Source organism: Hippichthys cyanospilos, chromosome 16 (assembly GCF_059441005.1).
Source record: "Hippichthys cyanospilos isolate Australia breed blue-spotted pipefish chromosome 16, RoL_Hcya_1.0, whole genome shotgun sequence".
Classification (NCBI taxonomy): Eukaryota; Metazoa; Chordata; class Actinopteri; order Syngnathiformes; family Syngnathidae; genus Hippichthys; species Hippichthys cyanospilos.
Genome location: NC_142384.1, coordinates 9,739,762 through 9,765,211, shown reverse-complemented (window position 1 = coordinate 9,765,211; position 25,450 = coordinate 9,739,762). Strand labels below are relative to the sequence as shown.

The window sequence follows — 25,450 nt, the reverse complement described above, 5'->3', positions numbered from 1 at the left end:
CAAAAATGGCTTCAGCTAGTTATATACAAGTCAATTTCAGTCTAGTATTCCTCATATCACGTCATAAAATACACAAATTAATGGAAAATTTGCTTCCAGGGTGCACGGGGTCTTGTTGGACCCAGAGGGCCACCAGGACCGCCTGGTCAGCCGGTAAGCCAACATTGTCTTAATTTAGTATATATATATATATATATATATATATATATATATATATATATATATATATATATATATATATATATATATATCAATTAATATCTATAATTTTAGGGTGTCCAAGGAGCAGATGGACCGCAGGGGTCAAAGGGAAACCAGGTCAGTCTATTAAAATCATAACACTGCTGATTTCATTGAGTCTAAAAGCTCTTAATGATGCATGTTTCCAGGGTCCGCACGGAGAACTAGGACCTGCAGGACAACAAGGAAATCCTGGACCACAGGTACTGCACACAATCCAGGCCTTTTTTTTTTCTTTTTTCTTTTTTCAATAATGAACTACAACGACTTGAACATTTTAGTTTATTCCGCATCGGCTTTATGACGCGGATGATGCTGTATGATGCGGAATACATTTCAACTGAAAGCTGTGCTTTTGCAAGACCTCTTAAAGGGATGTCCAACTATTTCGCAATGTGTTGACAAAAGTGCCATTAATACTTTGACGTGATAATACGTGTTTGTATTTGGCGAGAATTATCGTCATTGGCACACAATGTAAGTATTTTAAAACACGAGAATTCTCGTCCACGGCACTGAAAGAGTTAACGTTTTACTGCAAAATCGTTGGTTTACGAAGCAGTATTTGTAATGTCCTAGTAATCCATTTTTAATAATAAACCTACATTAGTAATGATTACAAACCCACCACCATGGCGCAAAAATGAATTCAAGTTCAGATTCGAATGTTTTCCATTTCAATGCACCATCCAACTTTGTCTCACATGAAAGCAACTGCTTATTATTCCGGATTCACATTCACACACATGCATTTGCCCCCTCACATAAACATCTCAGTTTTGCATCTTGTGACATTTAACTTGACTGATGCTTTGCTCCGGCGCAGGGACTGCCCGGCCCCCAGGGTCCCATCGGGATGCCGGGAGAAAAGGTGGGTGTCTTTCCTCTCGCTTATTGCCAGAACTAAACTCGTGTGACCTTGTGGGCTGCCGCTGAACTGGCCCACAGGGAGGGGACAGTACAACTCAACTAGCGCCGTCTCCTATTGTGACACAATTGACACCGAAAGAAAATCAATGCTGAAGAAAAATACACAGGTGCATGGACATAAAGTATGGCCTGGACTTTTTGTGTATTAAACCTAGACTAATACAAAGCAAAATAATATTATTATCATTTGTGTGTTTTATTGCCTCTTTGCATGTGTGACATCTCCACTGTCATGCGATTCTGTCAAATACAGGGTCCTAAGGGAAACCAGGGCATGCAAGGACTACGAGGAATTGATGGACAACCTGTAAGTACGCGCAAAATTACACTACACCCATTCATGCATGTAACGGAAATGTTAGCGACTAGCTAGCTAGCTGGGGCTACATGAAGAAATGTGCCATAGCATGAAGGGGAGATTTTTTGCTTTTTAAGTCTTACAGTCATAACATCGGGAAAATATGTAGCTCGTTGTATACATAAAGAAAAAAAAATACTGAATTGAGTAAGCCTCCATTTTTCAAGCAGTGGTATTTGATTTACATGCCCGCAGCATTTGAGAGCTGAGAAAACGTCTCGATTTGTCACGATGTTGAAGGCTCTTTTTATTTACTAGACCAGTGGTTTCTCCTACTTTTTCCTCCTGTGAAATATTTTACAGTGCTGCGCTATCAGTGTGATCTGATTTAATACACTTTGAACTACATTTGTATCTCTTTGTATCTCTTGCTGTAATGTATTCAGCAGTTCCAGAAACCAGGTTACCATTGTGTAATATCATGTGTTTCTGATTTATCCGCTGCCAACAAAACAAAACCATACGTTTGGCAAAGGGCTCACTAGAACAGAACACTAAGTGCAGGTGCGCACGCGTGATAGAAATCACTGATGTGTAATGTCACGTGCTTCACTTTGTGCAGTTGCGTAACATAACTAACATTCAACCATGACGACAACCGAGCCTGAGCTGAACTAACTTTTTTTGCCCTAATAAGTGGCTCCAAGATGTGCCGTGGCTTGAAGCACACTTAAATGTGGTGCAAGATTTACTGCTCTTGTCCTCAGCTAGCAGACAAAACTAATATATATATATATATATATATATATATATATATATATACACACACATACATATATATATATATATATACGTATGTTTGGATAAAAAAAGTACCCTCATTTGGGTACCTCTGTACTATAAATTTTTTTCAAATCAACAGATTTGGCAGTGCTGTTACTACTTTTTTGTAAACTGCGTCAAATCTGGAAAACATTTTTCTTTTTCTATGAGGGCTTTAAAATGGATGCATGCCTGTACAGTACAGTGAACATGGAGCACAAGAACAAATTACAACAGATTGTGTTCCACCTCAACCATTTCACTATTTGGAGCGGATCTCCCATTTCCTCATCTAAATTGCAGCGCGACACATTTGAATGCCTCTCACTTGATACTCCCTTTAATTACCCTGCAAAGCTTTGTTTCCAGCAATTGCTTTTTAATGGGGGCCTTGCACTCACTAACACTGACTTTCCCTCTGTTCAACTGCCTCGTTGCAGTTGGGGGGGAATTCCATTAAGCGCGGTGCAATGACAGTGTATTTACAATGGCGCTAAAACGAGCTGATTTTCTTCCTGCAGGGCCACCCAGGAAGAGAGGGTCCCCAGGGAGAGAAAGGCACCCAAGTGGGTAACTGCACATCACATGCATGTTCACTCCCGCCTCTGCCCAGGAATAACAAACCCACCTTATTTACAACTCGGGAAATGTCATTCAGTTTGTAAAACACGCTCATTAAAATGCTGCTTGCTGCTGCAAACATTATATGTCATGTGCAGGGAGTGCCAGGCACCCAGGGGCCAATCGGTTACCCAGGGACCCGCGGCGTCAAGGTGAGACATTGGCTGCAATAACGACTGATATTTACAGTATTTAACCACCCGCTCTATAAATAATTTGTAACATACAAACATGCTTGGCTTTGAGTGACAGGTGATAAATCATTAAATTTGATTGCGCCTTTGATATACCATATTTTCCGCACTATAAGGCGCACCCTCAATCAAAGACATATTTCAAAACGTTTTCAATAGATAAGGCGCACCGCATTATAAGGCGCAACAGTAGAAGCAGTCAAACTTTATTAGTAGAAAACAAAGCTTTCTGACAACTCCATTCACTCCCAAAATGAAAAAAAAAACTGCCTTATGTTTTATCTTTTAACAGCAAGGTAGAACATGTAGCTCTAAACTCTCAATAGCATAATAAGTCAGTCAATATGAGCAACCTTGTTCAAGTGTAAACACACAAAAGAAACAGGTAATGCTTACTTTATCACTATATTCCCCATCTACCAATCCTACTCTCAGCATCGATCCACATAAGGCGCACCTGATTATAAGGCGCACCATCAGCTTTTTTTTTAAAAAAAATAAGGTTTTTAGGTGCGCCTTATATTGCGGAAAATACGGTAAATGAATAAATTCATTTTTCAGGGAGCAGATGGCATCAGAGGACTAAAAGGTGCCAAAGGAGAGAAGGTGAGTTACATTTTGGGTATACATATCCGCTTGCTTTAAAGCAGTCATCCATCAGCCTATGGATTTACTATCACATAACAGTGACACATTTGTCACTCAAGATCTCTCGTCGCCTCATTAGGGAGAAGATGGCTTCCCTGGCTTTAAAGGTGACATGGGCCTCAAGGGAGACAGGGTACCAGCATCTTTAGAACTTTTTTTCCATTCCCTACTTATTTTATACAAGTCTGGAAAAACAAACTTTTAGTTTTCTATCCTTTAGGGCGATAGTGGTGCTTCGGGTCCTCGGGGAGAGGACGGAACTGAAGGGCTAAAGGGTCAACAGGGAGCCATGGGAGATGTAGGGCCACCTGGGACTGCTGGAGAAAAGGTAGAGGATATAGTTAGTTTCCGCAGAGATGTGTTTTTTTTCTTCTTTTTCTTTTTAATCTCACCTCAAGATAAATTGCACAAAAGAAAACAATCACATGTTAATTACCTTGCCTGAAGTCTGTTTAGCTTAATGCTAACAAATAATGTCACGATATTGGCAAAAAATAACCTTGATTTTCTCCAGCCATTCTGATGGTTGTGATTGAAATCAATTTTAATTTGAAGAAATAAACACAACAAACATTTAAAGGTTTCATTTATTGAAAAAAAACAATCCTGTGGAACATATTCAGCATAAAATATTGAATACTGATTTAGAATTAATTTTAGTGTAAATGTTCATAGCTTGAGCATAATTTACTAAAAGGGAAAGTCTATTTTGACATTTTTAGCTGTGAAAATACTATTTTTTTCCATGCATTTTTCCACTACCGTTGACTGAAAATGACATCCAGAATTCCGCCACCTTTGCAAAATTGCAAATTCTTCCATTTTTAAAATGATGAAAGAATTTGGAATTAGGAATATATTCTTTATCCCCGCCAAATACGAGTTATTACTGCGTTTCAATGAGTGAATTGCAGTACTCTTTGTCATGTGTATGACTGTAAAATACTGACCCCTGGTGGACAAGTCGCGCACACTAGAAGGAGCGACAATAAATTCAACATGACACTTACGATTTACTTCCTTATTGTAAAAGCCTTTTCATTTGACACTTTTTAAAACAGTTTTGGGTGGTTAAATATCAAATGTCAAGGACGGGAGTGACCTTACAAAATTTTACATAACTCCAAAACTCACTTTAAACTTGTGACACCATTTTGAATTAATACCATCAACATAATGATGTGTAATATCCAAAAGGTCAGCTTTACTGCAACAAGAGAATGGTATTTCCACAAAATATAGACACATTGCTATAGCGAGTCTTTTTTTTTTTTTTTTTTTTTTAATCGCGTATCCTCTTGTGTGGGTGTGTTTTGTGTGTGTGCATGTGTGTGTGTGTGTAGGGTCACCTTGGAGTACCAGGACTGCCTGGTTATCCAGGACGTCAAGGGTCAAAGGTATTTGATTACTGACGAGGCTCAGCGGGATCCCCTTCCGCACCCTTCTTTATTTGGTTAAACACAAAATGATGATAGAGGACTTATTAAAATTGCCTATGCTATTAATATGTCTTCATAATCACCCATTCATCATATGCCGATAATTGAGGGTGTTTAACATTGTTTCATATTAAGTTACCTTTAATTTGATAGTCGTTAATTATGCGCTGATGAGACACAGGAGTGTATGGCCGAGGCTAATTAACCTCCGCTTGTCTAACCAGGGATCACTTGGCTTCGTTGGTGGCGCAGGATCCCCAGGAGAGAAAGGACGAAGGGTGGGGAGACTTCCTTTCATTTAAACACACATTCCACATCTTTAAACAATGGATGTGTATAATTTGAATTATTCGTTTTAATCCAGGGTCCAGCTGGCCAGCCTGGAGCTGGAGGCCAAAGAGGTCCTAATGTGAGTATAGATACTGTATGCTTATTTGATGATAGTATAGTGATTCTAAACCTTTTTTTTATATAATGTATCCCCGAGAAAAAGAAAGCACTATAACACAATTTAGTGATAACTATCTTAAGGTTCCAATCAATTTGCTCTCAATTTGAAAAGAAAAATGTCATGGTCTTGTCACAGCATTAAAAAAAAACATCCAATTTGATTCAATTGAAAGCCACTAATCTGCCGTAATACAACATAACCGTAATTACATTTGGCCACTGTGGCATTTACTTTCATGTTCTGCATTTTGCCACAGTGAGATCAATTATTCACATGCTTATTTGCCCTTTGTTTTTGCCGATAGGGGGCCCGAGGAGGAAGAGGGGCAAGAGGTCCCACTGGGAAGCCTGGAGATAAGGTGATGGGGCTCAAGAAATACAAAATCCACACAAAAATAATATCACATTCAAAGCCGTGCATATCAACCATATCAACCAATATATATATAATGTAAGGAAAATGCAGCAGATTTTAAGCAAGTTCAATAGGCCTTTTCTGTTTTCCCCCTTAATTTTTGCCATTAGGGTTCATCTGGACAAGATGGCCCTCAAGGATCCCCTGGAGAACAGGTAATCTCTGATTTATGGGCAGTAGCTTGGTTTTGTTTTAATGTGTCACACCGGGATATCGCTGGCACCAGAAAACACAATCACTGGCTGGAATCACATTTTTTATTTAGGCTTGATGCTATTTCTTAGGGTCCACAAGGCCCGCAGGGAATGCACGGGGAAACAGGACCGAAAGGACCAAGTGTGAGTACATTTTATATTTCTATTCTTTTATCCTACATTTTGACCATTCATTTTGTTCTTTTTTTTTTTAATTATAATAATAAAAAATAAAAAAATCTTTAGGGTCCTCCTGGAAAAGATGGAGTTCCTGGTCATCCTGGCCAGAGAGGGGAGCCTGTAAGTCACTTTCTATTAAATCACATGTTTTATTAATGCTTTCTATTGTTGCCCTAAGACCCTAACAATAAATTTCCAAAGAGCGAACAGTCATATAAAGTCCCAAGAACACAAAAGTCATGACACTCTTAAATATTTTTCTTATAAGGGATTCCAAGGCAAAAATGGTCCTCCTGGTCCCTCGGGTGTTGTTGGACCACAGGTAAGAGGATTAAACCATTAATGCAACTATGTTTTTCATCCTTTTAAAGCAGTAATAAAATTGTCCTTTTTAGGGCAAATCTGGTGAAACGGGGCCAACTGGCGACAGGGGTCATCCGGGTCCACCAGGACCACCGGGCGAGCAAGGATTACCTGGATCGGCCGGGAAGGAGGGAGCCAAGGTGAGTTTTCATCATATTACTTTGTGGTCCAGTCCAAGGACGGGGTCAGTACTTTTGAAACATCTTATCCACCACAAGCATTCTTATTTTGAAATTTCCATTTGAAAGGGTATGTAAGATTTTAACAGGGTTTCTGCAGGTAGCAGCTAATCTAATTCAATGTAGAATTTTGTCCAATCCTTAGATCTTTAACTCAAGGGCATTTCCCAGCAAAGGTAAAACATTGAAAGAAGGCTTTAAGGAGCTGAAATTTCCACCCGGATGGCGACAACATGTCAAAGTTCAAAATGGCACGACCACTTAAGTATCACACAACAGGAACGTGCCATCCACTGGCAAAAATACCGCGAGAATGATGAGGAAAAATATGACCAAAATGCTCAAAAATACTGCAAGATTCAAGAGTTTTATTGTCATATGTATTGTATTATTATACCACACAATGATTTAACAAGGGTTAAATCTGTGGTATTTTCCTTTTCAAATTAAGAGCAAAAGAATTGGAACATAAAGCAGCTATTTTTTATCGACTCCTTGGAAAACATAGTATGACTTTATTTCCTTCCATTAGATACGCAGTCATTAATTTCAAAGTTTAATCAATCAGACACATATGGCACAGCACCCATTTTTTTTCACCCTAAAATGCTCTGCGCCCATTAAGGGGTACTTAGCTGGATAAGAATCACAGGGGATAAACCATTGAAAAAATATCCTTAGAACAACTGCTCTAGTTGTGATAACAGCAGAAGTGGCTTCTGTATACTGGTTTGAGTTCTTATGTGTGTTTTGTGTGCTTCCCAGGGAGACCTGGGCCCACCAGGAGCACCAGGAAAGAGTGGCCCTGCAGGGGTCCAGGGATTTAGGGGGAGCAGAGGGACACCTGGTGCACCGGTATTGCCGAGATTTTCGTGAAATTTGCAGGGTTTAGATAATACCTGGCAGGATTGCCTGATATCACAATGCTGAAAATCATTACAAAGTTTTTTGTGTCTCCCTTCAGGGTCCAGAAGGTTTAAAAGGAGGGGAGGGTGTACCTGGTACTGCCGGACTCATCGTAAGTCGGATTTCGAGATATTTGACTTCTTCAATGTAGCACGTTTGTACATCAGAAGTGGAAAAGGAGAACAGACTCTGAATGACAACATTTCTCTATTTCTCGTGATCTCAAGGGTGCCCCCGGAGAGCGGGGACCCGCGGGGCCGGCGGGTGCTATTGGGCAGCCGGGACGGTCCGGAAACGTGGGTCCCGCGGGCCCATTGGGAGAGAAAGGCGAACCGGTAAGACGACAAAAATCACAACTTGAGGTTACGCTACCAGGATGATCCCATGTGTGAGGATAGCCACCATTGTGCGTGCTCGCTTTGTTCCAAGGGAGAGAAAGGACCCAGTGGGCCAGCTGGGCACGATGGGGAACAAGGACCTGTTGGACTGCCAGGACCTGTGGGACCACTTGGACCTCCAGGAGAGGACGGAGACAAGGTAAGGACATAATATTGTACTCACTGCTTGAGTGGTGTCGTTAAACGTTAAAATTTTGGCCTTAGAAGAGATAATAACCTGCAAACTGAAGCCACACTAGAAGGTTGGCTCAAAGATAGAGACACAGCTTTCTGGGTTATTCGAATTACCCGAAAAGTTGGATCGAATGAACAAACCACAAAAGCACATATAACAATCCCCCCAAATGGTTTGTGTAGTGGGGTACTCATTTCTATTCAGTCAAAAGGTATAACCGAAAAACCGACCCAATTTGCAGTTGGAGTGTTAATGTAAAAATTTTGAATGAGGTTATTCATTTTGTTACAACAAATATCATGCAAAACAATTGACATTTGGGTTGTTTTACGAATTATTAATTTTGACCCAACATTTTGGAAAAAAATGAAGCATTTCGAGTTTCTTTTTTACTTTTTATGTACATACAATCTTAAAATCGGAGAGTCAAAAATACACTTAAATTGAGTAAAAAATAAAAATAAAAAACTGATAATTTACTGGGTCATTAACTTAGCCTCAAAGGTTGGGAATAAACCATAAAACAACCAAAACATTAAGTTTTATGGGTTACTCCTCTCTGTTGAGTAAAAAGGAATAATCCACAAACTATCCTTTCTTTTTTTTCAGTAAAAGTAGTGAGTAAAAGTATGTTTACTGTCATGCGCACAGCGTAAACGCAAGTTTCTCTGTACAATTAAATTCTTCTGATTTATTTGTGTGATACACTCATAAAACTCCTAGGTCCTATATAACTCAAAATGAGCCAAAAAGAGAGTGAAAACTTATTGGTTTATTCGTTGGGTCACAACTTATTGGTTTGTTCATATATATATATATATATATATATATATATATTGAGTTGAGCCATTTGGTGACAATGAAGACACTGTATGCTGTCATCTGTCTCGGTAGGGCGAGACAGGAGGACCGGGCCAGAAGGGAAGCAAGGGAGACAAAGGCGAAGCTGTGAGTGTGAATCCCATTTCAATAATCTGAGTATTATGCGAGCGACTTGCATCGGCAGGAGGCAGAGGACATCCTGGCTCATAATTGCTTTGGGATAATTCATTATGATAACAGTTTGTCTGTACAATGCACCCTGCCGCTATAATGAGCAGATGGCTTTTAATCATGTCTTGAGCGAAAGTATTTAACAGCCATTCCGCTTTTTAGGGACCACCAGGACCTATCGGAATCCAAGGACCTGTGGGCCAGCCAGGAATGACCGTAGGGCCTCATAACTCACATCGCGTGTTTGTTTCGCAGTCTTGATCCGGCTTGGCGTGTTTCAGGGGGCAGATGGCGAGCCGGGGCCTCGGGGTCAGCAGGGAATGAACGGAGCCAAAGGAGATGAAGGGCTGAGAGGCTTTAAGGGAGCAACGGGGCCCCTGGGGCTACAGGTAAGAACCTGGGGCAACCCATCCAAAGAATACAGATTAAAGATCCAATCGTGGATTATTGTCTTTCTGTGTAGGGGATGCCCGGACTGCCAGGAGAGAAAGGAGAAAGTGGACATGTGGGCTCTATAGTGAGTTAAATATAACTAATACATTTATATATTAGATTTAACTATTGATTATCTTCTATTCATATGATTTTTGTGTTGAGAGTTGGTTTGGGCATCTGGTTAGGATGTCCTAACCAGGCCCCAGGGATGACTAAGTACACGCTGGAGAGACTACGTCTCATTTGACCACCTAAAACTTTGCCTGGGAAATATTAGGATGCTGGTTGGCGTCAAAGGCTATTTCCATTCCAGTCATTGTCATTCACCATCCTCCAAATTTTCTGTGTTTGGAGCAGATTACTAGAAACGGTCAACTTTACGGCTACATCTACTTGTTTTAATTGTACTATTATTCCCCCCTAAAAATGGGGGCAATATTATACATATTTATCATGTCTATTCAGTGGTTTAAAATGCTATATGAAATAGTTGTGATAGAAGATGCAGAATGATGACGACAATGATTTTCCGTTGTTCTTGAATGACAAATGAAAGGTTGTGCTCTTGCATGCATTACTCAGACTAGATTAATCTCAGTATTGTTCAGATTTGATACAAGATGGCAGGCTAAAGAACACATCTGGGTCTCCTGCACTGATATATTGGGACAATGCACGGGCAAAGTAATACAAAGCCTGAGAGGTACTCTCCTGAAGAAAACAAGCTGAAAGGTCTGCCATGCAATATTCTCCCAATTCAAACAACTACTTCATGTGCTAATGGATGGAACGGTACCAAATACAAATTAGCATCGAAACCAGCACAACACTACATTGAAGAGCGTAGCATTCTTGTATAGCTGCAAAAATATTCATGATGATATCATTCATTTATTCATATTTTTTAATTGTGTCTACAAATTTCCTAGAATACATTTAACTCTAAAAAGACTAAACAGGTCCAAGTCTAAACAGACTACAATGTACACATGGATGTAATCTGTTTTACTTTCTTCCAAGTGTAAATTTGACTGTTAAAAGTTTACTGCCTTTAGATTGTGACTAGATGCATATTTAGAAAAACTACAGTATATAGACCGAATTCGTGATATGTGGGCTACGTAAAACGCAATTTTTAGTTAATGTTAAAAAAGCTGTACACTATACAAACATATGTAACATTTTTTCCGCACTATAAGGCGCACCGGATTATAAGGCACACCCTCAATTAATGACACATTTTAAAATGTTTTCCATATAAGGCGCACCCTCAATTCATTTTAAATTTTTCAATCACAAAATAGTAATACTCAAAGTAATAACAATAATAACTCAAATAATAACTCTCGATAGCATAAGAACTCAATGTCAATATGAGCAACATTGTTCGACTGTAAACACACAAAAGAAACAGGTAAAGCTTACTTTATCACTTCATTCCCTAGCTACGAATCACAATCTCAATATTGATCCATATAAAAGGCGCACCTGATTATAAGGCGCACTATCAGCTTTTTAAAAAAAATTAAGGCTTTTAGGTGCGCCTTATAGTCCGGAAAATACGGTAATTATTTTTAACTAGCCTCATTAGGCGCATAAGATGTTTTTTTTTTTAGTTACTGCTGATGGCCGCTGAAAAATAAAACACGGCCCACAAATGCTCCCTGGGCCACAGTTTGAACACCACCGCCTTTGCGTGAAAAAAGATGAGATAAGAACATCAGAGAGGAAGCAACGGAGTGGAAGGAAGAGGCGGGCCGCTGACCGCGAGAAGGAAGGAAGACGGCGTGACAGCTGCTAATCAGATTAGCCTCAGCTCCGGCTGACTAATGAGCATCCTCCTTTGTGACAGTCATCTCGCCGCGTTGTCAAGCGTGAACACACGCTCGGCGAGATTCTCCACAGCCAGATTTTGTAGCCAAAATGAAAAAAGCGAATCAGACAGCGGGAGGCTGCCAGGGACACTTGGGAGACCTTGGTGTATGTTTGACTATGACTTGTGTGTGTTAGCGTTTCTTTCTGTCCAGACATCACACCTTTCCTCTCCTCAAGTGAAAGTCTGTTGGGATTAATTGCTTGGCACCTCTCTCGCACAACACTGAGCAGTCCAATCACGTTCGGACTGACTTTTGGCTCAGAGAATATGGTCTTGTTCATAACAGCTTTATTATCACAAAGAAGAAAGAGCAAGCTAGTGGCGGCGGGGAAAATGAGAAAAAGCCTGTGAACGGAGAGTAATGACCTGTCTGGATTTCTTTATTGCGTCGCTAACGTTATGATATCCAGGGGACTTTTTTTGGGAGGGTGGGGAGCTAATCTAGTGAGGTCACAATGCAGTTTGATTGATGTGCAGTGGACCCTCGTGTGACAACGTCGCTGATTTACGTTATTTTCATGTTGCGACCTGGAGTTTTTTTTATCCCATCTTTGACATTTTCCCGGATTTGCGACAAAAACAACTGTCATGACCCTAGGGGGTTGGCTGTACTTGTGTTGTTTTGCCTACATCTGCTGGCGTTTTTAGGTAATTGCACTTTTTTACTCTTGCCGTCTAACTGCTTCCATGCAACGCGTGACTACAATGTTGGTCTGCTATTGGTCGGCGTCTCCTCACGGAGATGGTGGTCTACTATTGGTCGGCCTCACTTGTTTCAAAATTGTGGAACGGTAATGCATTGTTGGATTATCAAAACCGTATTTATAGTGCATTTTACTGCTTAATTCAAAGTTGAAAGGGTTAGCCATGGGTCACAAGATTACTAGTGATGTTAAAGAGAGAAGTATGAAGGTGATTTATATGGAAATGATGCTGGAGATAAACTTTATTAGGGAATATGGGCATACCAAACAGCACACAAAGGTAAATAAATCCTTTCTAGATTTTTATTTATGATGTTTTCTAATTGTATACATGTATATAATATAATTTAATATATATATGTAGCACTTACTCTACTATTTTGGTACCAATTTGTAATATGTATGTACAATTTTGATGTTTTTACCCGGGGTTCTAAACGCATTAGCTATTAACATAGGTTTGGATTGCCCGTCATATGGCCAATTCGCCTTACGATGCCAACCGCGGAACGGATTAATGTCGTGAGTCCCACTGTATGTTCATTTTTAGCTCTAAGATGTTGATATTTTTCTTCACAGGGACCCCCAGGACAGCATGGACCTCGAGGCCCCCAGGGGCCAACTGGTGCAGAGGTAAGGGGCCCTATTCCTGTATTTATTCTTTCCATCACAATTGTAGCACTTCTATTTTTGCCTGTAAAAACCTCGATACGTGTCACAAAACACAGGGGCTCCCATTCATGGAAATGCCGACATTAAAACGAGCTTGTGCAGAATATGTTGTCACATGACATGTTTACCTTAATAAAGGGTGAATGTTGGGAAGGTTATAGTTCTTTTGATCTTGTCAGGGATTATCGAAGGTTGGAAATATTCTCAAATGTTGACCAGTACTGCTCGTCACAAAAAAAAAAAAAAAACTGGAACATATTCATGAGAATACTTGCAAACTTGAATGAACACTGATGAAATTAAAAAACAAAACAAAAAAACACATTTTAAATTCTTCAATGCTCGCCAAAGTTCGGCCTTCAGTGGCACAGACACTTCACTTCACTCTGTTTCTCATTTTATATTTAAGGACGGGCCAATAGAATGGGAGCACCTGGTAAAAATGTTCGATTTTAGTGCTTTTTTTTGTTTGTTGTACATTAAGAAACAACGTGCCAAAAGCCAGAGGTTGACACCATTTTTTTTTGCTTTTCAATGGATTCTGAATTCCATACTGTAGATTAAGGAGCCCTGATTTTAAAACGCTCGCAGATTAATATTCAGTTCTATTCTGTAGTTTAAACTTCCAAAAAGTGACCATAAAATACTAGCGGGGAAAAAAAGCCTGAAAAAGGTGACTCAGGAATCAAAAACTGCAAAAACTAAAAACGGGTTTGTCCATACAGCTTATAATCACATGCATCCTCTTTTAGAGCAATTGTCACACAACTATTTATGTACGTGATATGTCTGAGTGTTCACCTGACCCCTCTTAGCAAAGCAAATACAGAGCTAATCCGGGAATAAACCAAAAAACACATTTTGATTGTTGCATGCCTGAGTGCCTGAACGAAAACATGATCCACTGAAAGTCTTTCATGAGACTCTGAATTTAAGGGTGGATATAATTTTGTGGCATCACAGACAGCTTATGATTGGCTTTACAGTACGTGCCATCGTCCTTTCGACCACACGCCGCCATCTATCTTCCAGATGTGAATTATTAACGCAGTATAAAGATTCCCACACAGTTATATTTGCAGCTTCATTAATCATTTAAAACTATTTAACTATCAGCCCTGAGAGGCGGTTATATTTACCCGGATAATGGCTGTCCATCCGCATACAGTCTTTCGCTCTGCTCAATTATTCACCGCTCAAGTGCAGTATGCCGTCAACCATAAATGGACTGATACGTGGTCAAGCGGACTACCTCGTGGGCGGCGCGATGTGAGGAAAGCAGTCGCTAGGCGGGGATCGCGCCTGGGTGTTTGGACATCTTTTATTAGCCACTTAGCCTAAAGGCAACACATGCAAATATATATATAAAGGGGCCACCATTAAGAGAAGATAAAAAGCACCTGCGGGCGGCACGGTTCGGAGTATTTGGCACGCCCGCCTCACAGTTCAGATTTCTGAGTTCAATTCCAGTTTGCATGTGCTCCCCATGCCCGTGTGAGTTCTCTCCAAGCACTCCAGCTTCCTCCCACATTCCGAAAACATGCATGGTAGATGTATTGGACATTCTAAATTGTCCTTATGTGTGATTGGGTGCGTGAATGGTGGTTTGTCCGTTTGTGCACTGTGATTGGCTGGCAACCAATTCATGGTGTCCCCCACCTACTGCCCGTGGACTGCTGGGATAAGCACCAGCAAGTCAGCGACTTTGTGAAGACAAGCAGTTATGAAAATGGATGGACAGAAATCACCTGCCTCTAAATGGATCCAGCAAAACTGAAATTCAACCTTTTTGTGACAAACATTTAAAAGACGTTTTTGGTTCTTGACAATATTCTGTCTTTTAGGGTGCAGCAGGAACCCCGGGTGGAGTTGGTCAACCTGGACCTACAGGAGAGAAGGTTAGCATGTCCTATAAGCAGCAAAACAAATCTTGCCGCTCACCTTCCCAATGTCTTTTCTCATCAGGGTGAGGACGGCGAGGCCGGGGACCCCGGACCAGTTGGCGAGTCTGGTCCTGCCGTGAGTCAATACCGCCCAGTCTTTCTGAACCATGACTCAATTTTTACATCTCACATAGCAGCTTTTGTGACACATTTGGCTTCAGGGTATAAAAGGAGACATAGGAGAGAAGGGTGACACTGGAGCACCTGGTTCGGCAGGACCTCCAGGAGTTAGAGGACCACCAGGAGAAGACGGATCTAAGGGCAATATTGTTCGTTTGTCTGAATTATGATCAAGCGAACAATCATGTGCAGCGTCTTGCATTACTGACTGGTCTGTCTCCCAAGGGCCCTGTTGGATTCCCGGGAGATCTAGGACCACCTGGAGAAACTGGTGTCCCAGTAAGGAACTAATGCCGCTTTCCACTACACGGCCCAACATACAGTACAGCACCATTCACAATATGTACAAAAAGATAGCGGTTCTCAAGTGGGCTACATGAAGGCACTTCAAGGTTTGCGAGAGATTTTCAAATAGGTTTGCGAGAGATTTTCAAATGCTTTCTGAAGGTATCAGCAAATCGAAATAGATCTTTTTCAAAGCCGTGATATGGGCAGTACCTGTTTCTTTTCTAATTCAAAGCAAATTGATTTGAACATGACTTGACAGTGTTCCCTCTGGACAGTAGAGATTCAACTTCTCTCTCTCTTTTTGTTTCTGTTCCTTTTTTTGTTAAACCAAACATAAAATTGATACTTTTTTGTCTGGTCTGACTTAGAAGTGGGAAAGACATAAAAAAAGTGAAAATCCACTAAAAAGGGGTTTGGATTTGTTTGTTTTTTGCTTGTTTTTGTGTTTAGGTTTAGTTCTTTTGAAAAAAAAAAAACCAAACAAAACAAAACAAAACCAGAACAACAAATACATAAGTTCGTTATGTTTTTGACTGGTCTGACTTAGAAGAAGAATAAAGTTATGGTCGTAAAAAAAAAATCTGGATTTGTGTTTTTTTAATAAATTAATTAAATTATTTATTTTGACTGGAACAATTTAAACAAGGAAAATAGCAACAATAATAATGATGAGGTAACGATGTAATAAAACAGTCATAAAAGAAAATCCACACGCAAAAAAAGTTTACATTTGTTTTGTATTTTGCTTTTGTTCAAGTGTGGTTATTTCGAGAAAAATATACATAAAATCAATATTTTTTTTTGACTGGTTCCACTAACAAAAGGAAAAACAGCAAATATGGTTCCGAATGTAGTTCCTACGTTGAATAAATCAGACAGTGATGGAACTGATGTCACATGCATTGGTCAGGGAAATACTTGACTGAAAAATTATTTCAAATGGGGTTCACTGATTCATAACATATTGTTATTGTTTGTCATTTAGGGACAAGATGGTGGCCCTGGACCTAAAGGTGATGACGGAGAAACAGGCAAAGCGGTGAGTTTTTTTGGGCAAGACATTTAGATCTGTATTCTTGGGTACCAAATTTTGTCATGAAAACAGGGTCCCCCGGGAGCCTCTGGAGAACCGGGACCTCCGGGACCGCCCGGACGAAGGGTGAGCATAATGTGTGTATGTAAAAGGTTTTCTTTTCAACGTATTTTGGGAATTTGCTCCCGCAGGGTCACGTGGGCCCTGCAGGACTCGAAGGCAAGCAAGGATTGAAAGGGGACAAGGTGAGCACGATGGCCGAGCTTGGTGGTCTTCACTTTTGATATTCTTATGCGTAGCGTATTCTTGTTTTTGTTTTTTGTTTTTTTCAAGGGAACGACAGGTTCCCAGGGTCCAGTGGGTAAAACGGGCCCTGTGGGGCCACAAGGCCAACCGGGGAAGCCTGGTCCAGATGGGCTTTATGGCATCCCAGGGCCTGCGGTCAGTACACACCCTTTGGATCTTGTAAAAAACGTCATAGGCGAGTTCCAACTTTATTGTAAAACCTGGTATTTATTTTTTCGACCTCCAGGGTGAGCAAGGGTTAACTGGTCCACAAGGACTATCCGGACCACCTGGACCAATGGTGAGCCCCTTGAATTAAACAGATAATGGCGTTAATGAATTGAAAGGTGTCATGGAGAATTTCATCAATTTCCCCTAATTTGAATGTCCATAATTCACAATTCAGCTAAGTAGCATGTCTGTTTTGATTAACAGGGACCACCGGGACTTCAAGGTTTGAAGGGGGACCCTGGAATAGATGGAGAAAAAGTAAGTGTGCTAGTGAAGGCGATGATAGGAAAACTGTTAATCTTGCGTGTCCCCGCAGGGTCACGGTGGGTCGCTCGGCCTAGTGGGCCCTCCGGGAGAACCCGGAGAGAAGGGTGACAGAGGCTTGCCTGGTATTGACGGAGCACACGGGCCCAAAGGAGATGAGGTACAAATGATTGGAACAGCGCCTATACAGTGGTGCCAATACCCACAGTACTTGTTTTAAGACATGCCAATGACTCCAGGAGCTCTCTGAACATTTTGTTAGAATTTTGCAACAATTTATTCTTTTTTTTTTGACTTATTAAAACAAACAAACATCGGACTCACAGGTATACATTCTTTATCCTCTGCAAGGAGCCAAAATATCAATATTTTGCTGAAAAATGTGTACAGTGTTGCCCGAATAGCCAAGCAAATTAATTTTATCGTTCAATAATTTTCTAAATTTCTGATTAAAAAATTAGCCGAATCGTAAAGTCAAGGTTTAGGAAATCTATTCTTATTTGGATATGTGAATTCTGGGTTTATAATTTGATTACATTTTTTTGAAAATTGTAATTGTCCAAACTGACTGGGGATCTTTTAGTATTACATATCTTCTTATAATAATAATAATGCTGTAACTCCTCTTGTTAACCAATTTTTCTAAAAGTCCATTTTTGTACCATACACATTTAGGGTGTGACTGGGCCACCTGGTCCCACCGGACCCCCAGGACCACCTGGTCTTGCAGTAAGTTAGTTACAATTATATCTTTGAATTATTTGGGAAATTGTGCACGTACTATCCAGTCAAAACAATAAAGCCTTACTATACAAAATTTTCACTTGTTTTCCTCTGTTCTTAGGGTGCAGGTGGAGAAAAAGGATCCAAGGGCAACATGGTGAGTTAGAAATGAGGGCTTTCAATTTTCACATGGCCGTTTATGTTCAGACAGCTCTACAGGTGTTAGGAAGGTTCCGCGAACAAGAAACAAATCGGATGTCAAGGGCTTCAATATTGCACGCAATCATAAGCCTCTGCTGTGTTTACCTCTCATAGCATGGCGCCTCATGTGTGATTTGTCCTGGTAATAGGATTGGTCTGTGATTTTTTTTTTTTTTAAACCCTCTACACTGGAAAAAAGAGCTATGCCCACTGACTGAAGACGAGCAACAAAATCGGCGACAAAATATTGTTAAAAACCGCCTGCGGGTGGCAAATGATTGACATGTGATATTTTCCTTTTCTGTTCTCCAGGGTACCATTGGTCCCAGAGGTGATCCAGGCCCCATCGGTCTTCCGGGACCTCCAGTTAGTACATGTGCTGATCAACAACACGGCCTCCCGGACTCTGCTTCGTTTGCTCATTTTTTTGGGATTAACCCCCACAGGGACCCGCCGCTACGGTGGTTCAACCGCTGCCCATCCGGGAGGGTCGGAAGAAGAAAAGACGAAACTCGTCTAAGGAGGAGGAAGCCGTTATCAACATGGAAGACTACCTGCAAGCAGATCAGCCTTTCGGAGGAGAGGATGGAATGGAAGAAGTCTTTGCCACGCTTTCATCGATGAAAACCGAGGTGGAGCAGATGAGGAAACCACTGGGGACCTTCGAGAGCCCGGCACGCACCTGCAAGGAGCTCATGATGGTTCAGCCTGATTTCAAAGATGGTGAGGAAGCGTCTTGTTAGGTCCTTCTAGTTCGCAATCGCTTTAAAACGGTAAAATGGCTTCAAAATATGGAGATATGACATAGATGTTGACATCTGAAAGATTTTCATGGATAAGGAATCACGATGGTGGAAAATAGCTATTATCAAGCATCCGAGCTAGCATCCATGCTAGCACCCATAGCAGCACCACAGCCAGATTGACTCATCCAGATATTATGTCACATCATGCAAACATTTCCATTTACCCAAAACTCAACATTTTACCTGTTAAAATAAACAAAAAATGTTCTAAAATCATGATTGTTTTCTCCTGTGATTTTCACAACATTTCTTGATTGAAATTCACCAAAAGTCAAAAATTCAACTCATTTTTCCATTTTCAACTTGTGTCCACTTTCTTTTTTTGTTTCCTCTTGAAGCCATTCCAACTACAATAAGTTAAACTTATTCCAGACCATTGTATATCATCCCATGCCACACAAAATCATTACATAGCCCCTAAAATGATTCTGAATCATTCTACACCTCTAAATTGGATACGGACCAATAAGAGGTGCGAACTTGGTCAAAACACAAATTTTACATGCATGAGAAAATGATGAAAAATCAAGAAACAATGTCAAAAACAGTGTCGTAGTGTCTAGTCTTTTTTCCCCTCATTCTATTTTCTACAAATTTCAGAGCTTTGAAGCATGAAATACGGAATAAAACCAAATATTACTCTGCACACCTGTGGAGATCAAAAATACTTAGACAAAATAAAAGAAATGAGATCGCCCAGACTCAATTAAGCCTCTTACTGCTGACAACAACTTTGTTTGTGTGTGTGGTAGGAGACTACTGGATTGATCCTAACCAAGGTTGCAACCGAGATGCCTTCAAGGTCTACTGCAACTTCACAGCTGGCGGAGATACCTGCATAGACCCTGACAACAAGATCGAAATGGTGCGTCTTCAACGGCGCACACTGCGTTTGCCTTCCAAGTCAGTCAGTAGCCATTTGTTCCCCGATTCGGCGTTTAGGTGAAATTAGCGGCATGGAACAAAGAGAAACCAGGAGGCTGGTACAGTCAATTCAGAAGAGGCAAAAAGGTACAAATTGGACAATATCCAACCCCGCTCTGTCTGAGATCAAAGCTAACCATTACGTTCCTGTACGCGCCAGTTCTCGTACAACGACATGGATGGCAACAGCGTTCAAGTGGTCCAGCTGACATTCCTCAAACTATTGAGTGCCACGGCCAAGCAGCGCTTCACGTACACGTGCCAGAACTCGGCGGGATGGTACGACAGCGCGTCGCGCTCCTACCGATACGCCCTGCGCTTCCGGGCCGCCAATGACGAGGAGCTGACGCCGTCCAAAAGTCCATTCATCCGCGCCGTGTATGACGGATGCCAGGTCAGTGCAAAAAAATCGGAATCTTGTTTCTGGAGCGTTTGGTGTCATTAGGGTCGCGGGTAAAATGGAGACTTGTAAAGGTGTTGAAAATGTATACATGAACTCCTGTCAACGTTGTCAATAAGAGAGACTGGAGAGAAAAAAAAACACAATCTGAGTCAACAAACTAATCTTCTGCAGAAAAGTTAGTGATTCAAATCATGATCCTGAAGAGTCTTCCACAGAGATTTATAACGACCTAACTGTTTGAATAGAGTTTTTTTCAAGAGGGAGACATCAAAAGAAGATGGAATATTAAGGAACGTGTTCCCTACACCTGGTCTTCTTTTTGAGACCCTCTTCTTCTCCTGCCTTGTATTCCTTCTCAAGCAGGGCATGGGGTTTCAACAAAACAAAACTTGACAAACCGGTCATGGACCTTCCACTCTCTATACCATTGGTCTAAACTTCCAGTCCTAGAGGGCTGGTATCCCTGAGGACTGGAGTTTGAGACCTACGCTGTACAATAGGGGTCACAAACGAAGGTTCTCAAGATCACCTATCCAGCTTGTTTTAAATGGATCAATCCCCCAACGCACAGAATTCCTAAGATCAGGTCATCGTGAAGCTTTGCAGAAGCCTGATCCTGATCATTTTTTAATCAGGCGCTTTCACTAAAAACATGCTGGATAGGCCACCATTTTGCCACTTGCTGTCAACTGACAATGAACCCGGGCTTATATAACAGTCAATCACGGTTCATCTGTTTTCTGAGTTTGGTCATGTGGTGCATGCAGATTCAAGATTGTTTGTTACAGAGCAAGTTCAAAATGGCCGCCCCCTGATATGGATGAAAACGTGCTTCAACTGTGTTAGATAATAATCAAATTGTTCCACTTAAAAATGTACTGGTCTTGAATTGTATCGTGATAAATACTGAATCTTCTAAGACCCCTAATGACCAGTCCAAAAAAATGATGAAAGGCAGAACTGAAACATAACCGAACCAAAGGATAGGAGATGATTTTTTTTTTTTTCCCCCAACATCCCAAGCCAACAACTTCATAGGTCACGTAATAACCACTTTGACATTTCTCTTTCAGGTACGCAAAGGTCAGGAAAGTACCGTCCTCCAGATGGACTCCCCCTCGGCTGAGCTGCTGCCAATTATAGACCTGTCGGCGACAGACTTTGGCGGAAGCAACCAAAAGTTCGGATTCCAAGTCGGACGCGTGTGCTTCGCCGGCTGAAAAGACAATAACCACCAGAAAAAGGAAAGAAAAAAAAAAAAAACACTGAACACTGCGAAACCAAAGAAACGGGAGTTTTACCACTGCCCTGAGCAATATTTATTGTTATATTATGTTGTATATTATTTAAGACTTTCTCCAGAGCCCACGTTGGGAATTCCTTTGGCTTTACAACAACAAGAAGACATTCATCAGTTGCAACAAAGCACCAAAGGGAAATAAGATGTCTTTATATGTTGGGTTTTTTTTCTTCTTCTTCTTCTTCAATTTCTTCCACTCCAACCGGTCCGGCGCAACAATGAACTAATCAGCAACCTAATGTAGTCCGAGACCGGCACCGAGTAACTCCCACGAATATTCATTTGCATGCTAGCGGGTTACTTTACAGACAATCGCAATCTGCGAGGAACTAGCTCAGCATTTTAATCCCGCACGGGCGCCATTCTTCATTTTCTGTTTGTCGTAGTGATGAATTCTTCCGTTTACCTTTCTAGCGCAAACGTGATTAGCATTTTAGTAAATGAAGGTCGGCTCTATAGAAGGCTTCGCTATAATTCACAAATCTGCCTTTCCACACGTACTGTATTTGTCTTGCGGCCGCGAGGACATTCCGGGGCAAGAATTAAGAGCGCGCTGATTAAAAAAGGTGCATCTCCGCCATGCTCGTTTAGAACAAGAGACACGGCATGCAAGTCTTGTCACTTTGGAGCCTCACTCGCAGGCCTTTGTTCCTCTGTATTATTTATGTGTCAAAACAAGAACGTGTTATATGCTTTTCGCCTGTGCTATTTTTTGTTTTTGTGCTTCTGTGGGCTTGGATGAGTGGGGTTGGGGGAGGGGGGGCAGAAAAAAACATACCGTCTGAGGGAGGCTGGGGGATGACTGCTGAAGGCGAGGGGAGGGGGGGGGGGGGCACATCTTCTGGCTGATTGTGCCAATTTCACAGGGCCAGCGAAGGTCGCTTGGGACGTCTCAGTGCAGCTTTAAAGGGAAACTCCACTCTTGCATTGAACACGTCTTGTACAAAATGATAAGCATGAAAGGAGATTTTTTTTTTTGAAGGAAAACGAGCTGAGGCGACTTTGAAAGTAGACTCCGATAGATTAATGGGCCGGCTGATATTAGCTATTTCATCTTTTTTTTTTTTTTTTTTTTTTAAACAGATTCAGACATGACAATAAAGGACAAAGATAATGACATTCAATCGCCCTACAATGTAAAAAGAAAAGTAATCCGCCCCCGATAATATTCAAGCTTTGATCAATTTCAAACCCCAGGCAGTATTTTGACCATTTTTGGGTCATTTTCTCCCACATTATTCAGGGAATATTTTAGCTGAGGGATGACACACCCCTGCAAATATGATAACTACGTTGTCGTGCCATGTTGAACTTTGACATGTTGTCGCCATCTGAGTGAAATTTCAGCTCCCTAGTGTCTTCTTTCAATGCTTTCCCTTTGAGTTGAAATGCTTTTGATTCTGGGCTTATGGTTAATCAACATGTTGATTAGCAATTAGGGGGGGGGGGGGGTACTGACATTATGGGGTTGTATAAGTCTGCACACCCCATCTGGCCGTGTTCAGAAAAGTGCGAGTCATCAAACACTTGCCGCTTAGGCTGCAACTAACGATTATATGAACGTATTCAGTGCTGTTGATGACTATAAAGGTCAATTTTTTTTTTACTAGTCTCCACTGACAGCTATAGAAGCCAATGAAGCATTTTAATTGATCTGACAGTGAATGAGCTGTGCTCTTTTAGCCCCCCCCCCAAAACTCAAAATTTTAAAATACATTTTCCGCCTGCGTTTAATAACGTTATTGTCGCGAGATTAAGATTAATCCGCTGATTGTTTCGCCAATTACCAAAATCGGTCGAGCCCTATTTAAAACGTGCCGATGGATCTCGGTTCATTGCTCCTTCTGGCGAAAATGACTAGAAATGAACAAATGGTGCTACATTGTTTTTAACATCGGAATACAAATCCAGATTTTGATACGTTCGCTGTTTCCGGTCTTACCCTGTGTAACACCACCTGTGTATGTTTTTGAGTGATTTTTCCATACTGTACAGTTATTCTTTAGATTTTGAGATGTTTATCCTGAACTGAACATAAATGTATTGGTCAAAGAAACAAACAAAAAAAAAAATGGCGTGAATAAAGACTCTCTCTTGCTCCAGAATGACAACCACCAGAGGATGTCTGCAGCCTCAACTTCATTTATTTCAATTAGCCCGTTTGAGTCCTCCAGAGGGGAGGGCGAGGCTGACGTGAAAGGAGATGAAGAGAAAGGTCAGAGATGACAAAGCATTCTGTTTGCTCGATCTCCTGACACATTTTTAAAACCTGTAAATATACGATTTTAATCACATTTTCCCTCGGAATTCCAGTCATCCATCTAGCTTTGGTTTACACGCGCGGTAATTGCTCACGCCTTCATCCTCGCTGTCTTATCTGCAGACGCAGCATACACTCACTTTAGAAAGGCTTTTCCCTTCTCACACATACACACACGTAGTAAATCAAGACACTTAACCGCTTTGGCACACACTTTCAAAAGCTAGTAGAAAGAAAAACATGTTATCCTCTGCTCCCTTCTGCTCACTTTGAACTCCTCTAAACTCACGGAGCTCAGCAACAGAAAAGTCCAGCTTACACTTCCCAACACATGACCTTTTCAGGTAACATTAATATATATATATATATATATATATATATATATATATATATATATATATATATATATATATATATATATATATATATATATACATATTGTTATGGTGCAGGCATGAAGCATAATGGTGCCAAGCAACTATATTTGATTTAGTTATATTTTTGTTTGCTACTCGGGGCATCAAAAAACAGTAACAAACCTTTTTGGTGGGCGTCCATTGGTCTCATTGGTTTTCACTATCAAAACAAACCAATGATGCGTTCAAGATTGCCTCAGATTGAAAAGTGCTAGTGCTGTCAAGGTATTAAAATTGTGATACTAATTAATCGCAACATTTTCCAAGATTAAAATTAAAGTGATGGCAAAATTGTTGACTAATTAATTTTACATTTAATCAGATTTTCAACAACTATTTTCTATAAATTTGTAAAAGACGCTTAAGACGTTGACTAATTAATTGTTCAGCTTCATGATTACCGTAATAGCTTTCTATCCATTTTGTAACAGATATTCACTTGAGTAAAAACTCATAAAATGTTCAAATGAGAATACTTTTCAAAAAAATTGGGAAAGCTATCCTTCATTCCTGTAATAAAAGTCTTTTCCTGTAAAATACATACTGTATGTTGAATAAAACTACCATATCGATTTCATTGTTAAAAGTTGATGCCAGCTTGGGTGCTAGCATGCATGCTAGCTTGGGTGCTGGAATAGATGCTAGATTAGATGCTTGCATGGATGCTAGCTTGGATGTAGGATGAGAACAAAAAATATGTAAAGATAATTTGCTGAAAGGAGTTTTTGCTTTTCTCTTCTGCCACATGAAGAATTGGAGCAGTAGTGCTGCGCTATATATGGCATTGTGGCGCTACTTTGAGGCCGGGAACATAACTTAGCCGCGGTGTTGTCTCTACTGCAGCCTCTGTTTGCTCTCGGGCTCACACGGCGGGCTTGTTGGATTTCGGACTTGAAACAGTCGAAAGCCTCCTTCACATGTGCGTTATCATATTTTTGTTGCTCTCTCTGCCACACGCCAAGAAAAGGGAACCTCATCATTAAAAAAAAAAAAAAAAAGTGTTATCCACAGGATTTCACGGCATTTTAAAATCACTTTTACACTTTTTTTGGCTACTCTGAAGAGCAGATGGCTGATGCATGTGAAAGTCCATATGCACTTTAGGTGAGGGGTGTCAGATC

At 40.7% G+C, this 25,450-nt stretch overlaps 1 protein-coding gene across 1 annotated transcript in view; it reads left to right on the top strand.

Annotated features, from left to right (window-relative positions):
- col5a3a (collagen, type V, alpha 3a) overlaps positions 1–22,347 on the top strand; it is a 42,891-nt gene extending 20,544 nt beyond the window's left edge. Inside the window, exons 21-67 of the mRNA XM_088437531.1 lie at positions 100–153; positions 274–318; positions 390–443; positions 1,067–1,111; positions 1,424–1,477; positions 2,812–2,856; positions 3,010–3,063; positions 3,667–3,711; positions 3,833–3,886; positions 3,974–4,081; positions 5,097–5,150; positions 5,417–5,470; positions 5,557–5,601; positions 5,948–6,001; positions 6,168–6,212; positions 6,342–6,395; positions 6,498–6,551; positions 6,700–6,753; positions 6,827–6,934; positions 7,739–7,828; positions 7,938–7,991; positions 8,107–8,214; positions 8,309–8,416; positions 9,347–9,400; positions 9,608–9,661; positions 9,727–9,834; positions 9,909–9,962; positions 13,040–13,093; positions 14,977–15,030; positions 15,098–15,151; positions 15,237–15,344; positions 15,421–15,474; positions 16,469–16,522; positions 16,589–16,642; positions 16,708–16,761; positions 16,850–16,957; positions 17,049–17,102; positions 17,237–17,290; positions 17,349–17,456; positions 17,972–18,025; positions 18,141–18,176; positions 18,533–18,586; positions 18,667–18,943; positions 19,779–19,891; positions 19,969–20,037; positions 20,111–20,344; positions 21,427–22,347. Coding sequence (XP_088293657.1) covers positions 100–153; positions 274–318; positions 390–443; positions 1,067–1,111; positions 1,424–1,477; positions 2,812–2,856; positions 3,010–3,063; positions 3,667–3,711; positions 3,833–3,886; positions 3,974–4,081; positions 5,097–5,150; positions 5,417–5,470; positions 5,557–5,601; positions 5,948–6,001; positions 6,168–6,212; positions 6,342–6,395; positions 6,498–6,551; positions 6,700–6,753; positions 6,827–6,934; positions 7,739–7,828; positions 7,938–7,991; positions 8,107–8,214; positions 8,309–8,416; positions 9,347–9,400; positions 9,608–9,661; positions 9,727–9,834; positions 9,909–9,962; positions 13,040–13,093; positions 14,977–15,030; positions 15,098–15,151; positions 15,237–15,344; positions 15,421–15,474; positions 16,469–16,522; positions 16,589–16,642; positions 16,708–16,761; positions 16,850–16,957; positions 17,049–17,102; positions 17,237–17,290; positions 17,349–17,456; positions 17,972–18,025; positions 18,141–18,176; positions 18,533–18,586; positions 18,667–18,943; positions 19,779–19,891; positions 19,969–20,037; positions 20,111–20,344; positions 21,427–21,573 — 3,504 coding nt within the window. The 3' untranslated portion in view covers positions 21,574–22,347. The remainder of the gene's footprint in view (positions 1–99; positions 154–273; positions 319–389; positions 444–1,066; positions 1,112–1,423; positions 1,478–2,811; positions 2,857–3,009; positions 3,064–3,666; positions 3,712–3,832; positions 3,887–3,973; positions 4,082–5,096; positions 5,151–5,416; positions 5,471–5,556; positions 5,602–5,947; positions 6,002–6,167; positions 6,213–6,341; positions 6,396–6,497; positions 6,552–6,699; positions 6,754–6,826; positions 6,935–7,738; positions 7,829–7,937; positions 7,992–8,106; positions 8,215–8,308; positions 8,417–9,346; positions 9,401–9,607; positions 9,662–9,726; positions 9,835–9,908; positions 9,963–13,039; positions 13,094–14,976; positions 15,031–15,097; positions 15,152–15,236; positions 15,345–15,420; positions 15,475–16,468; positions 16,523–16,588; positions 16,643–16,707; positions 16,762–16,849; positions 16,958–17,048; positions 17,103–17,236; positions 17,291–17,348; positions 17,457–17,971; positions 18,026–18,140; positions 18,177–18,532; positions 18,587–18,666; positions 18,944–19,778; positions 19,892–19,968; positions 20,038–20,110; positions 20,345–21,426) is intronic.
- The last annotated feature ends 3,103 nt before the right edge of the window (positions 22,348–25,450 follow it).